The sequence below is a fragment of the Aspergillus pseudodeflectus genome (assembly GCF_044049435.1).
Source record: "Aspergillus pseudodeflectus strain CBS 756.74 chromosome Unknown BJX68scaffold_36, whole genome shotgun sequence".
NCBI lineage: Eukaryota > Fungi > Ascomycota > Eurotiomycetes > Eurotiales > Aspergillaceae > Aspergillus > Aspergillus pseudodeflectus.
Genome location: NW_027263812.1, coordinates 80,220 through 92,661, shown reverse-complemented (window position 1 = coordinate 92,661; position 12,442 = coordinate 80,220). Strand labels below are relative to the sequence as shown.

At 49.8% G+C, this 12,442-nt stretch overlaps 2 protein-coding genes across 2 annotated transcripts; both read right to left on the bottom strand.

The window, feature by feature from the left end:
* Positions 1-1,185: 1,185 nt before the first annotated feature.
* Positions 1,186-2,098, bottom strand: BJX68DRAFT_132399 (uncharacterized protein). The gene has a single exon (XM_071036319.1). The coding sequence runs from the start codon at positions 1,856-1,858 to the stop codon at positions 1,364-1,366; it is 495 nt and encodes a 164-aa protein (XP_070896683.1). The 5' UTR covers positions 1,859-2,098; the 3' UTR covers positions 1,186-1,363.
* Positions 2,099-5,102: 3,004 nt separating this feature from the next.
* Positions 5,103-6,047, bottom strand: BJX68DRAFT_132490 (uncharacterized protein). Its single transcript, XM_071036320.1, has one exon. It carries the CDS (start codon positions 5,927-5,929, stop codon positions 5,411-5,413), a length of 519 nt encoding a protein of 172 aa, XP_070896682.1. The 5' UTR covers positions 5,930-6,047; the 3' UTR covers positions 5,103-5,410.
* Between the last annotated feature and the right edge of the window lie 6,395 nt (positions 6,048-12,442).

The following is a 12,442-nucleotide window of genomic DNA, read 5'->3' as shown; positions in this document are numbered from 1 at the left end:
AAGAAGTGGAAAAAGAACCATGGAGGCTGGTCAGATACCTAGCTTCGGAGCTCATGTAGAGAGCTCCTCGAACTTTGGGCCCGCGGAAGGAGCTCTGATCCGTCCCAGAGATCGGGTACACTTATTAGGGGGGATTCATCATTCTGCAGGTTGGGCTGCAGGGTTCAAGGGCCCAACTGGACTGGACTGGATCTGAATCAGATAGCTGAGTCGCCGCTTGAGCTTGAGCTTGAGCTCTGCTGAGGTCTCAACTGTCTCGGTGTCTCGTCGATTGCGCAAGATAGCTATCCGATCGCGTGCTATGCTTCTACGGTGTAGAAATTAAAGATACTCCGACATTCCAGGTGATGCACATATCTCATGCATGCATCAAAACCATGGCAATGCTGAAGAATTTAATGCAATATACTGCGTTACTAATGACCCCTCTGCATAATTCTCCGCACCAACCACCAAAGCACCTCCTGAGGCTCCCTCACATTCACCTTGCCTCTGAAGGTCCGTGAGCTACATACTCCTTGAGTACTTTCTATGTATGCGACATATCCAAGGAACCTCCCCTTTTCACCCCTCGATAACTCACCCCCACGGCTGCAAAGTACCATGCATACATGAGGCGCACCCTTCGATCGCATCGCGGTCCATTCCAGGACTTTCCAGCATTCCAAATGACGATATGCGACAGGTAACTTCCTTCGCGCTCAGAGCTCAGAGGCTGGAGCTCAAAGCTCAATACCTAATTCAGCTACCTGCATAGGATCCCATATGTACGGGGTAGTGTACATATGTACATACCACTCGCTCGATCGATCGATCGGATGTACCATTCCCTATTATTCCCCATTCCCATTCTGCAGTTCTCGATCCTGGATTCCAAGTCCCAACCAAGCTTGAGCTCCAGCTCAACCCCAGCTCAGCTTAGCTTAGCTGCAGCTCGCGGGTACACAGACCACCACGCCGGCGCCGCCACTTCTTCAGCATCACACCTTATCCACAATCGCACATGATTATTTGTGGAGGGGTCTAGAGCGAGGCTCGAGGACTGTGCTATGGGCGGTGTCTGTGTGAGATCAGAAGAATAAGTACGTGAATCACTATCATCCCTTTGGCGAGTGGCTTTGTGGCGCGTCCTTGCACGGTGAAACTTCAAAGCAGGGAATGGAGGAGACATTGTCGTGGGATGGATGGTCGGTCTGTGATTCTGGGGGCGGTGACTACAAAGATACATATATATTGTGTAAGCGGTGTTGTTACGCTGGACGCTGTGGACGTCGAGTGGTCGCGGACTCAATATCCGGTGATGAGCTGCGCTTTTTTGCGCTGTCACAATCTCGATGCTCTTTTTGCTTCTTGCTGATGATCGCTAGCTAGTGAGGTATCTAGTCCCAGTTGTATCAAAGCGACGCAGATCAATCGTACGGATCAAAGTTCCAGCCCTCGAGGCAGGCCCAATCTCGACTCGAGGCTCGAGCTCGGATTCGGATCTCCAAAGTCCAAACAAGGGCTTTGAACTTCCAACTTTGTTTTTGTCCTTGATCGAACAATGAAGGGGTTCCCCGGGAAAAGGGCTGCGCGGAACCGTGGAACGAGCAGCTGCAGAACCATGGAAGAGGAAATCGTCATGCGAGGCGAGTGGGGTCTGGGGGAGCTTTGATCCCCGGGTCACAATCCCTGCTTCCCCATCTTCGGCGAGGGGTGTTGTGTGAATCAGGGCGATCATCTCCATATCTACTTTGCTGTATGTATCTATGTACAGTGGACGATTTTGTCCGTGGAATATGGGGGTTGAGGTGCACACTGCAGACTCGGTGCTTCGAGTTGAGAGTTTCCCAGCTCCAGCTCCAGCCACATTGTCCATTCTCACGGGCGATCGATCGATCCGGTTCTTTTGTTCGTGCTCCTGTGCTCGATGCTTCGAGGAGCTATCACAGAGGACAAGCTACGGAGATGTTCGCATGGCACAGCATGGCATGGCAAAGACCCTGATTTTCGAGTTCTCCTCGGGTCGTACCTGTACCGGGTTACACCATCACAAACAGAGTCTGTTGTGCGTATCGCGTGCCATCCTTCCGGTGTGACGGCGACGTCGATGCGACTGAAGACTGTACTGTAGAGCGCCAAAGAAAGACAGCGACAGCGACCGCGACCGCGACCGCGGATTCCTCGTGAGACTCGCACACAGTGGCACTCCTTCCAAGTTCCGAGTCGACACAGGTACGATGCTACAGGGCTCTACGCCACATACTTCTGCGACGTCCACATTCCGAGTATGAGATGACGAGTCCCCCCGACCGCCAGAGCGCCACATACTGTCTGTTCCCTGAAGAAGAAAACGAATTCATCCGATCGCATGCCAAACGCACGGATCAAACAGGATACAGGATACTGGATACATCTGACTCCTCACCGCGGAATCGTATCCCCGCAATGGTTTCCTGGGTTGGAGTTGCAAGGGAGGGGGGAGAGCGTCGGGTCTTCTCCGGCGTTTGAACTGGGGTTTGGACTTTTGGAGACTCCAGTTTCCCCTTTGAGACGAGGTGCGAATTTCTTCCAAAGTGAGGCATAACGCGAGGCGCAGCGATCCAGCGAGAGTCAGGAGTCCGGACTCGCCACTCAGGGCAGGAACATCGTCCGTATTCCAGGAGGGTTTCCCCGGTTTCATGGATAATGGGGCATTCCCCCCGGATCCAGAGTTTCACCTCCGTTTTCTTCGTAAACACCTAAACGGGTAATCGATTAATGGGGCCGGTCGCTGAGCTCGAGTTGGAGGCTTCGATTGGAGCAAATTTAAGTAGCCGAGGCGAGTTGAGCCGACCGTGACGGTGAGTTGGAGCTCTCAGCTGGCGTTGGACAGTTTGCGACCGGCAATTGAAACCCGCCTCTGCTCTTCTCCAACTTGACTGGTGGGTGGCGGCAAAGCGGCAGTTCTTCCGGCGGACAAAGAACTTCCGTCCGCACTCCGCCTGTCCGGGGTTCCCCAGAAACGTCTCCCTTTGCGAAAAAGAGACGGTGAAGCCAGTAACAAGACAACATCCAAATGGGGAAATTCAAAAAGAGTGGAAATATCCTCCGCATCGGAAACGAGAATTCTCGGGTCTCCGCAGCTTTCTCAGTTCATTCAAACATCACAGGTCAAACATTACAGATCAGCAAACGATAAACATCGGAGAGGATTCTAGACTCTGCCACGGAGATCAAATGTCTTCCACCGCCAGTTCCGTTCTCTTTTCGTCTGTCGAAAAGTACCCCGGACAGTACCTCTGCAAGCTCTGAGCTAGGACGACGCGTCGCGTTCGCCACCGGCTCTATGATCGGCAGTGCAGAATTGGCGCCTGGCACTATTTCGGTCTATTGCCGACGGAAATCACCCGGTTCTTCCTCGGCGTGTTAGCGGTGGGCACATGACTACGCGAGTCTGCGGTCGTGATCGTGTCTTGCTTGTGTTTGTGTTGCGGTGCCTCGGAGGATGTCGGGCGGGCTCAACTCTCCTCCATAATTTATACAGCAGATGCATTATTCGGCTTACACATGTTTATGCACATCCGCGGCTGAGGTTTGGCCTCATCTCGTGCCAGCGCTCTGTCACCATCTCAAGCTTACATGTGAAGACCATGTCATCTCGTCGCGTGTCATAGTCAGCGCATCGCATTGAACAGCGTCGCATGTGTTGCGACTTGCGACTTGCGAACCCGCTATCACCTGTCAAACCTGAATAATGATGACTGCATTACGAGCCTTATCCCCGGAAAAACGTGGAGCAGCGGCCGTTCGTGGAGAAATATATCTTCTATGCAGTGAGCATGAATGATATATACTTGGTGGTGTGCTGCGCTGGGCTGGTGTTACCCGACCTGGTTAGTCTTTGACTGAAGGACTTTGGGAGCTTGGGTAGAGCCTCAATAACGTCTTCCAGGGCATGATGGCAACCTGTTGATTTCATCGCTGCGTTAGCACGACAGATTCTTCAGCGTAACATCGTCTCAGCTCGGGCGTCGCCGAATCTTGCCATCGCCGACCGACCGACCTTGTCATGGCGATGGCTTACCCCACTTCACTGTCCAGGATGAGGAGGGTAGGTAGGGCTGTGAGTGCGACTCTGGCATTATTGGAGCCCCATGGACTCGAGTTGACGCTTGACAGGATGCATTTCAAGTGAGTCAGAAGTGCTTATGATATCCTAAAGAGGAAATTTACCTCGATTCCAGATTTCTACAAAACTACCCCTACACTACCCACCAAGGTGGTGTCCACTGTCAACGGCTTCCACTTGGGACCCGAAAATCCAGGCCCAGACTCGTCCGCGATACGGGGCTCCGAGAGCGAGAGCGAGCGATGGCGCAATGACTACACCATGCATAACGTGGCTTTCGAAACAACAGGGTCTTGATCTTTATTTTTCTGGAATATCTTGTTTTGGCTCCCAGGTTGTTTATTCCAGCTCGCGTAAGTGGAAGCCATAACCCTTGAGAGTAAGCCACCCACGTCGGAGGACTTGCCAGCGAGGCATCTCTTCACCGCAGGTTGATATCTTGTCACCGAGAACTTGGAAGATGGTGTGACAGGAGTCCAGTGTGATGGAGAAGAATTATTTATCGATTTGTTTTGATTATCGGGGGCAGCAGAGGTAGCCGCGCTTATTGATTTTTACCCCTCCATCCAATGTCCACGGACGGCCACCGGTCACCACCACCACCACGCTCGGAGTCGCAAGACTCCCCCACTGCACCTGAGCACTTGCAGACTGCCTTCCCACGTATCAACTCGATGATCGATCCAAGATAGCGATCTTCCATCGCTCATGCTATCGCCATCATATCGCGACCAGGCAGATCAAAGCACGTCAGCCGTCACTGATCAGTCAGCCAGAGAGGCAGTGAGCAGCTGACCAAACCATGCATTTCACTTCATCTCATTTTAATTCGATATTACTATTTCATTTCACCCCCAATATCAAAATCAATTTGATATAATCTATCCATGTAACATCGGCCCAGCCCTGACTCAATCCTGGACGGATCTGAGTCCAGAGTCGCATTTACCCAGATTAAATGCGGATCCCCGTTGCGTTGGAACTTGGCGCCCAAGGCGCGAGCCCCGCCCGCCGTTATCACGTCGCGACCGGGGTGTCGATGTTCTCGAAGCCTTCCACACAGCTGTAGCACGTTCCATCATTCCATCGCGCAATCGGTCGGTCGGCGGTCGGCGATTCGGTGCGGCGTGGGTGTCCACTGTCGACAGGGATCTGTGGGACTTTTGCCGTCACTGTCACTGTGGATGAGCATGGGCGAAGGCATGGGCGACGGAATGGGCGTGGGAGTGGCCATGAGGCGAGGCGAGGGTTGTATCGATTCTCACAGGACACCACTGATAACAGCCCACGACCAGTCGATTAATCATGACGGCTGATTCTTCAAAGTTCGTCAAAGTTCGAAAGCGCTGTGCTCCGTACGGAGCACTGAACTCCTAATGTTTCTATTCTCAGCACGGAGCCCGGCGAAACAAACGCGTCGCCTCTGAGCTCTGGACTCATCTCGACCTCGATACGAGCGCGGGCTGTGTGTTGTGTCTGAGACACCGAGACACCACCCACCCATCCATCGCAAGTCGCAACTCTTTGACAGATACAGAGTATTGGATATCCGCCGTTGACCAGACAAGCTGAACAGCTGAACTGGGAGGCGTGTGCGCTTTGAATAGAGCCTGATTGGGGTAATTGAATCGGGATGACTGGAGGACTGAGTACAGTCACGGTGGCCTTGATGATGGGGGATCTCACTGGCTCGGTGAGAGTTTGGTCAGCGCTTTGGCGCGGGCTTTGAGGGGCCAGTTGGAGCATGCCGTTGGTGTCACGTGGGTGGGGTACTTTTGTCCTATGTACTCTAGGATAGGATATGTGGAAGGGAGGGTTATGGGGGTTATAGTAGGTCATCTAGAGCGCTGCTTTGGCCCTGATATAAAGATATTTGAATGATATTTTATATTATGGTGCTTTTATACCCCTGAAGAGCTCGCCACAGCTGAGAGTTAAGAGTTCTTGCGCATCCGCGAGGAATCAAGGAGTGGCCAGTTAGGGCTATGCTTGAATATAAGTACTGCTCAGACCTTCGCTATGATACCATTTACGGACCAGTTAGCAAGTCTATACTCCTGTTTAATCGTGGCTTATGCTCGTTGTCATGCTCTTTCCTCTTAACCACTCACTGGAAGAGCACCGTACCCTAGACTATAGTAAATTGCCGACTCGAGTCTCGTATGTTCTAAACTATATGGTTCTAACGGACCACGCACTAAAGTATAGGTGTTGTTTCTTCGACAGCCATGTATACCTCCCCTAAGCCACCTTTCGCCAGTAGCAATTTGAGAGGACTACAGCTTCGTACCCCCAACAGCAGCGCTGCAGAGTGCCGTGCCTTTCCTCCATAATGTCCAGAATCGCCTTGTCTATGTCGAATCCATGCATGAGCGACGCCCTGATGGTTCCAGCCTGTGCATGCTACGTAAAAACAGAACGAGTCATGTGCGTAGAAGTTGTGTTCTGTGCTCATACTACGCCTTGTTGTTTATCATGGTATCTCGTTCTCGGTAGCGGGACTGATCATTCCATGATCATGTTCATTGGTTCAAGGACATGGGAGTGGTCGTCGCTGGAAGAGAGTGTTTTGTTTGTTGATTGTGATATCCCGTGTCTAGCGATAGCTTATAACTTTAGCGAGGTTGCCCGGAGATCTTGGGCTATACATCCAAAGTAGCTTCAAACTCCTCGAGCATGAACCGACCTCTAGCCTCGTGAGGTCCCTTAGTACCCACAGGGGCAATGTACGGTTGACTCCTGCTTATTTTTCTCCAACAAAAAAGCTAAGCTAGCGCCAGCTCTGATATAAAAGTGTCACTATATCGGCATACCACTCACGCATGGTATAATGCAGTCCATAAATGTGAAGCCTTGGAGCTAGGATTAGCAGCGAGCTTGGCTAGAACATGTATCAATCACCCCAGCCCATGTCTGCTATATAGCAAGACATAGTGCTTTATCCATTTTTCCATGTGTGAGCTTTGGGATGCCCACGGCAACTATATCAGGCTACATCAAATGTGCTACAAGACCAGCATTCCGGTGTGGTTCAGAGAGCCCTCTTGCTATTGTAGATATGAATACATCTCCCAAGATCTTCGTTGGCTGCCTGATATCAAGGCGCGGTGCAATGCCTCCCTAGCACTTTTACAATCCAGTCAACACTAGAATTTGCGCTGAAACCAGTATAATACCAGTAGGTGCATTATAAATAAACGCCTGTATAATCACATAGTATCCACTAATTTTTCCGTGGGAGAGCTAGAGTAGATAATCTCTAAGATCCATTAGCACTGTCATCTAGCTTTAAGGGTGTATAAACACAAGAAACGGTTTGGGAACTGACTTAGCTCTATCCTACTCACAATAACCATGGTGCTGGTCCGTGCTACTCACTCTTGGCCGCCTTTGAGGCTGATTTCATGAGAGGGCATTGCAGGTGTGGCAGGATAGTATGTGATGTACATCGACTGTCAGTAATTTATTAGAATTTGTTCCCCATAGATCTCTTTTTCCAACCTTGGTCACTAACTGATCATCAAGGGGAAGATATGGCTTTTCAAGACATTAATATCCGTACCACCAAGACCATCTGTAACGTTAGGGATACTGGTGAAGGACTAACCCAGCGTTTCCTTGGATGCAGTAGCCCAACTGCACAATGAGTATTGTGAAAGCTGCTATGTATGAGCTCTCTCGCGTACTAGAGTAAAGACCGAGCTGTCTTAGACTTTGGTTTCTTGGGAGGTTCGCTGGTAAGCGACTTCTATGCGATGCGCCTTCGGTCCAGATAGTGTCTGGAGTGCCATGTCTATTTGATCTAGTATATCTTGCTTTCCATAAAGCTAGCTGTGGTACCGAGAAGCCCTAGCTGTAGTACCATTCATTGCTAATGCATTTTGGCTGACTGAAACCTCGACAGTCCTAGGTTACGGAGACCACTATGCTTATCCTTTAACCTTACAATAGAATGATACTTTGTCTATAGACATATAGGGACCTCGAGTTGGCAGCCTTCTAGAGTATCCAAGACGTTCTAGGGCTTTCCACAACCGAGAGCTTGAAGTTTGGAATTCTATAGCCTGGCCATCGGTGTCCCAGCAGGCGGAAGATAGTAAAGGTGGAGCTCACGTATATGATGATCACTAATCTACTTGAATTATAGGTCTTGAATATCCAGATATGCCAAGATGGGACTGTAACTTTTATTGATAACTATAATTTAAATCTCCCCAAGATTGAAGTTCCTTGCGCTGTCCGTATTTCCATTTAATAATGAACCAACATCAGAAGCTAGCTGAGGAAAATATAACAGGCCAGAAGGTAGTGCGCGCGACACTTGATCCATGCAACCGGAGATATCTATAAGTATTCTCTCTAGACTGTCCAATTCACTCGTTTATAGCGGTGCCGGAAGTCCTCTTGTCCAATATAGCAGCGATACAGTCAGGCGAATGCCTAATAATCTCATCGCCCAATACCTAAACTATACCTAAAGACATTTATGGAGTTTTATGTCTTGTATCTTTTCTTGGCCTTCTAGCGAGAGGGTGTTTTTATGAGATTATATACTTCTGGACGGACTCACCAGAGTCATCTTGACTAGAGATTTGGAATGTCTCATGGCTCAGGACGCGACGGCCAGCCGGATCGGGTATATTACAGAATAGGCCGGGCCTGTTCTCTTGTTTCTTGATTTCTTCTACGATGATCCTACGGTGCCTCTGCTAAATGAAAGGCGTAGGAGTGTATACCCCGTAGAGAAGCCTGTCTCTGATGCACGTTTATAGGTAAGAATACAAGTATGCGAGATCCCCTTCCCTATACCGTTTCGAATAGTACTTCACAACAACTAAAGGCGCTGGAATACTAGATCTATAGTTGCATCCCCATCACAGCAATTGTGATGAACTAGCTATAAGGGTGTTGCTTGATCCTGGCATCAAGAGACGAAACCTGGCAATAAGCGTTCAATAGCGTCCTCAGAATCCCAAGGCACAGCCCTGCACTATTTCCATTCTGTTCCACGAGCATGATACTGATGGAACGTGTATAACCCCATTCCCTGCCCTCTAGAACGCATCTCAGAGCGGATTGTCTCTGGAAACATCTCACCTGAATGGAAGTGATTATGGCATGCGAATATGACCCATCGCAAGTCTATATCGCGGCGCAGGCATTATTAGGCGAGGCCTTTGCGGCTGAGACATTCTCATGGGCTGTGCTTTGTACAACATATGTAGACACATACCCTGGTGTTTTGTATACCCTGAAGATATTGTCGCTCGAAGATACGCTCAAGGCGAGGGTCACTCCCGAGACAGTACGCTAGGCTTTTGCTATACAACTAACAGAGAAGGATGGGCTCGCATGCAAATGGTCCCTTGGCATAAAAGGTCTATTATTGCACCATCGCTGCCGATTTCTCATCGATCTTAGCGATAAAATCAAGATAAGGCTGATGACCCCTCATTCGGTACTTTGGGCACTGAGCCTGCAATCCCTGCCCGTCATCTTCCCGTCATCAACAATCAAAAATAAGACCCAATTGCCCTGCAGGAAACCAGAATAAGAGCAATCAATTTGCCCGGGTTATGGCCGGAATCTAGACCTGGTCATTGGAGGGGTACCCTGGCCATGACTCGCGGAATTAGGGCTGGGTCTAGACTCGACCCCTCCATGACGAGAAAAAAAAAGTAAAATGAAAACAAAAAAAGCAGACGAAAAATTTCTTCCGCCAGTTAGCAGCGCTCATTCTTCCTTTTTCCTATCCTGAGGTCTTGATATGAGGTGTTTGTGTAGCGCGCGCCACGTTCTCTATTTCGGCTATGTGACCAGTCGAACCCTCGCCGGAAAGGGAATCCACAAACATCCATTGCATGGAAGTGAGTTCCAGACACTGGCATAAACCGCCCGCGACACAGAATCGAGAGTCAAGAAGCAAGAAGAGCCAACGAACAAGCGGTGAATCGGCCCCTCCTGCATGCATAAGCGCCCTGTATGTATGGACGCACCCTGACCCTGTCCGTCCCCTGTGCAACAACAGCATGGAGACTTGAAATCGAGCTTGAGGCTTGATCTACTGGAGACTACTGCAGCTTGAGAGCTCCAAGCCTGCTACGGATGCACTCGACGACTCCCGAGTCACTCCCGACGCACATATATGGATCTGATGATGACGAGTGCAATGTTTGATAACGCTATCGATAATGATAACAGAAATCGAGAGATGATGGATGTATCAATCAAACTTTCGCCAGGATTCGATCTGCAGACTGCAGCGGACAACTCGAACTTTACTTTGCTTCCTCCCGGATGATTCATATTGAAATCTGAGCCGGACCGCGCGGGTAAATGTATTCCATCCCCTCCCAGTCAGTAGTGGTACCACGGTGTACTTGGTACCGCTATTTTAGCCAGATCGGCCAACGGTAGTCCGTACAGTCTACACCGTCTCTTCGGCAGAGTAGATACTGAGATTTCTCGTGAAAAAAGGAGGTTGCGGTGAAAATGGCGGATTTACATTTCAATTTTTTCCTTCTTCCTTTCTACGTGGAATTGACCGTTCTTTCGATTTTGGCGGGGTAGAGGAAGTGGGCGCGGGATTGTCTGCTCCGTAGCCTTTGGGGTTTGGAGTTGGAGACTTGGAGTCGAGAAGGATGAGCGGTCGGACGTGGGGATTGTGATTTGAATAGGAAAATGGAATCCCCAAGAGCACTATAATCACATTATGTTTCCTGCTTTCTTTTCGAGTTTTGATGGTGAAGTGGTGGCCAAGTCAAGAGATAGGAATAGACAATTCGCCCACTCATCGTAGAGGGGTAACTATTTCTCTAGTTCCGCAGGCAATAATAGTCCATACGCGACTCCACATCGATGGAAATTTATTCAAAGTCTATACGGTGCAGTTGTAGTGTATCCTGGAATTCTTCTCCCCCGAAACAGTCTACCCTCAAAAACAACACCATAACCGAAGCCCTAAAATGACCTCGACCCCACCCCGTCGCTCTTCCCTTGCCATGGACGCCAACGCGTGTACTGTTGATATACAGTCTACATATACGATTCCCTCGTGCTCCAGCGAAGAGAGTACCCGTATCATAATACACACCCGCAATGTCTCGTCGGCCGCGATATCAGAGAGGCCGGGCTCTCAGTTTCGTCCAGCCCTAACTGCGTACTGCACCGCTGAAAGAATCGGGCATAGCAAAGTGTCTACGCGCCGTACAGCTTTGCCATAATACCCATACTAAAGTCCGACGTAGCGAGCTGGACTATATCTCCATCGAGATTGAGGATTGATATGCAAGCACACACGCGATTACCCCCTTCGCACGGGCTAAGCATCACCGCGCCCAGATAGAACTCCAATTCTATTTTTGCCTGCGCCGGGGCTCGCGAGATAGATCAAAGTGGCCGGAAAGAGACAGAACACCGTAATCATGCATACCATTGTTATTTTACTATACTTTGGCTTGGAGCTTGCACATAGTGAAGTCGATAGACTCACGCCAGATCAGGTCATCAACAGAAGCACATAGGTTGATGGTACGATAGTTAGTATTAGGGGCGGCGTGAAGCGCGTATATATTTGCCCACTCCACACCTTCCTCTTGTGGAGCGTACTGAAGGTCATTCGTTCCATTCTTGAGTCTGTTAGGGTTGTTGCCCGCGAAAAAGGCACGCATGACATTGACGGCCCAAGTAGGCAGGAGCGACCCATCGCACAGGAAATAATAGTCGGACTAGAAACACACGCCCACGGGTGTGGGTACCGCTACTATCTATAACAAGTGCCGTGTAGTCAACTGCTGAATCTGAGATTGCTGAATAGATGGTACTATGATGGGGCACTGCGAAATCATAATTTAGTATATTTTACTGCGACGGGTTCTTGGGGCATCGCAACCAAGACTTGAGAGGTAGTGCGAGCGAATGCTTGGTTTTAGTGCTGGTTAGGTGTCCTTTTTAACTGCTATTTCAGTCGATAGGACCCCAAGGCCAGGTAACATATCACCGGTTTCTCTGTATGGGTTACTTTGCCTGTGATGGTAGTCAGGAGTGTGCCGTATGCAGTGCTGCCAAACGATACCAAATGATATACTGTAGTCTATATCAACGAGGCAAAACGATAACGAGACGTGGGCTGCAGCTGGTAACTTCTAACTGTTGACGGCACGTCTAGGGCCCTCCCACAAGAACCAAACATTGATTCGTTGACAATGGCCTCGTTGGCAATGTGCTTCACTAGCAACGAATACCCTTCTACAGTTCCACCAATCCACATCGGATGGTCCTGATTCAATCTACCAGAGCCTTTAGCCCCAATACCCGAGGAAAGAGAAGCAAAGAAGGAAGCTGCCGCTCTTC

What these genes read in the sequence shown, in the direction of transcription:
- BJX68DRAFT_132399 (XM_071036319.1), bottom strand. Translation starts at nt 1,858, where the DNA reads ATGGACAATGTGGCTGGAGCTGGAGCTGGGAAACTCTCAACTCGAAGC.
- BJX68DRAFT_132490 (XM_071036320.1), bottom strand. Translation starts at nt 5,929, where the DNA reads ATGACCTACTATAACCCCCATAACCCTCCCTTCCACATATCCTATCCT.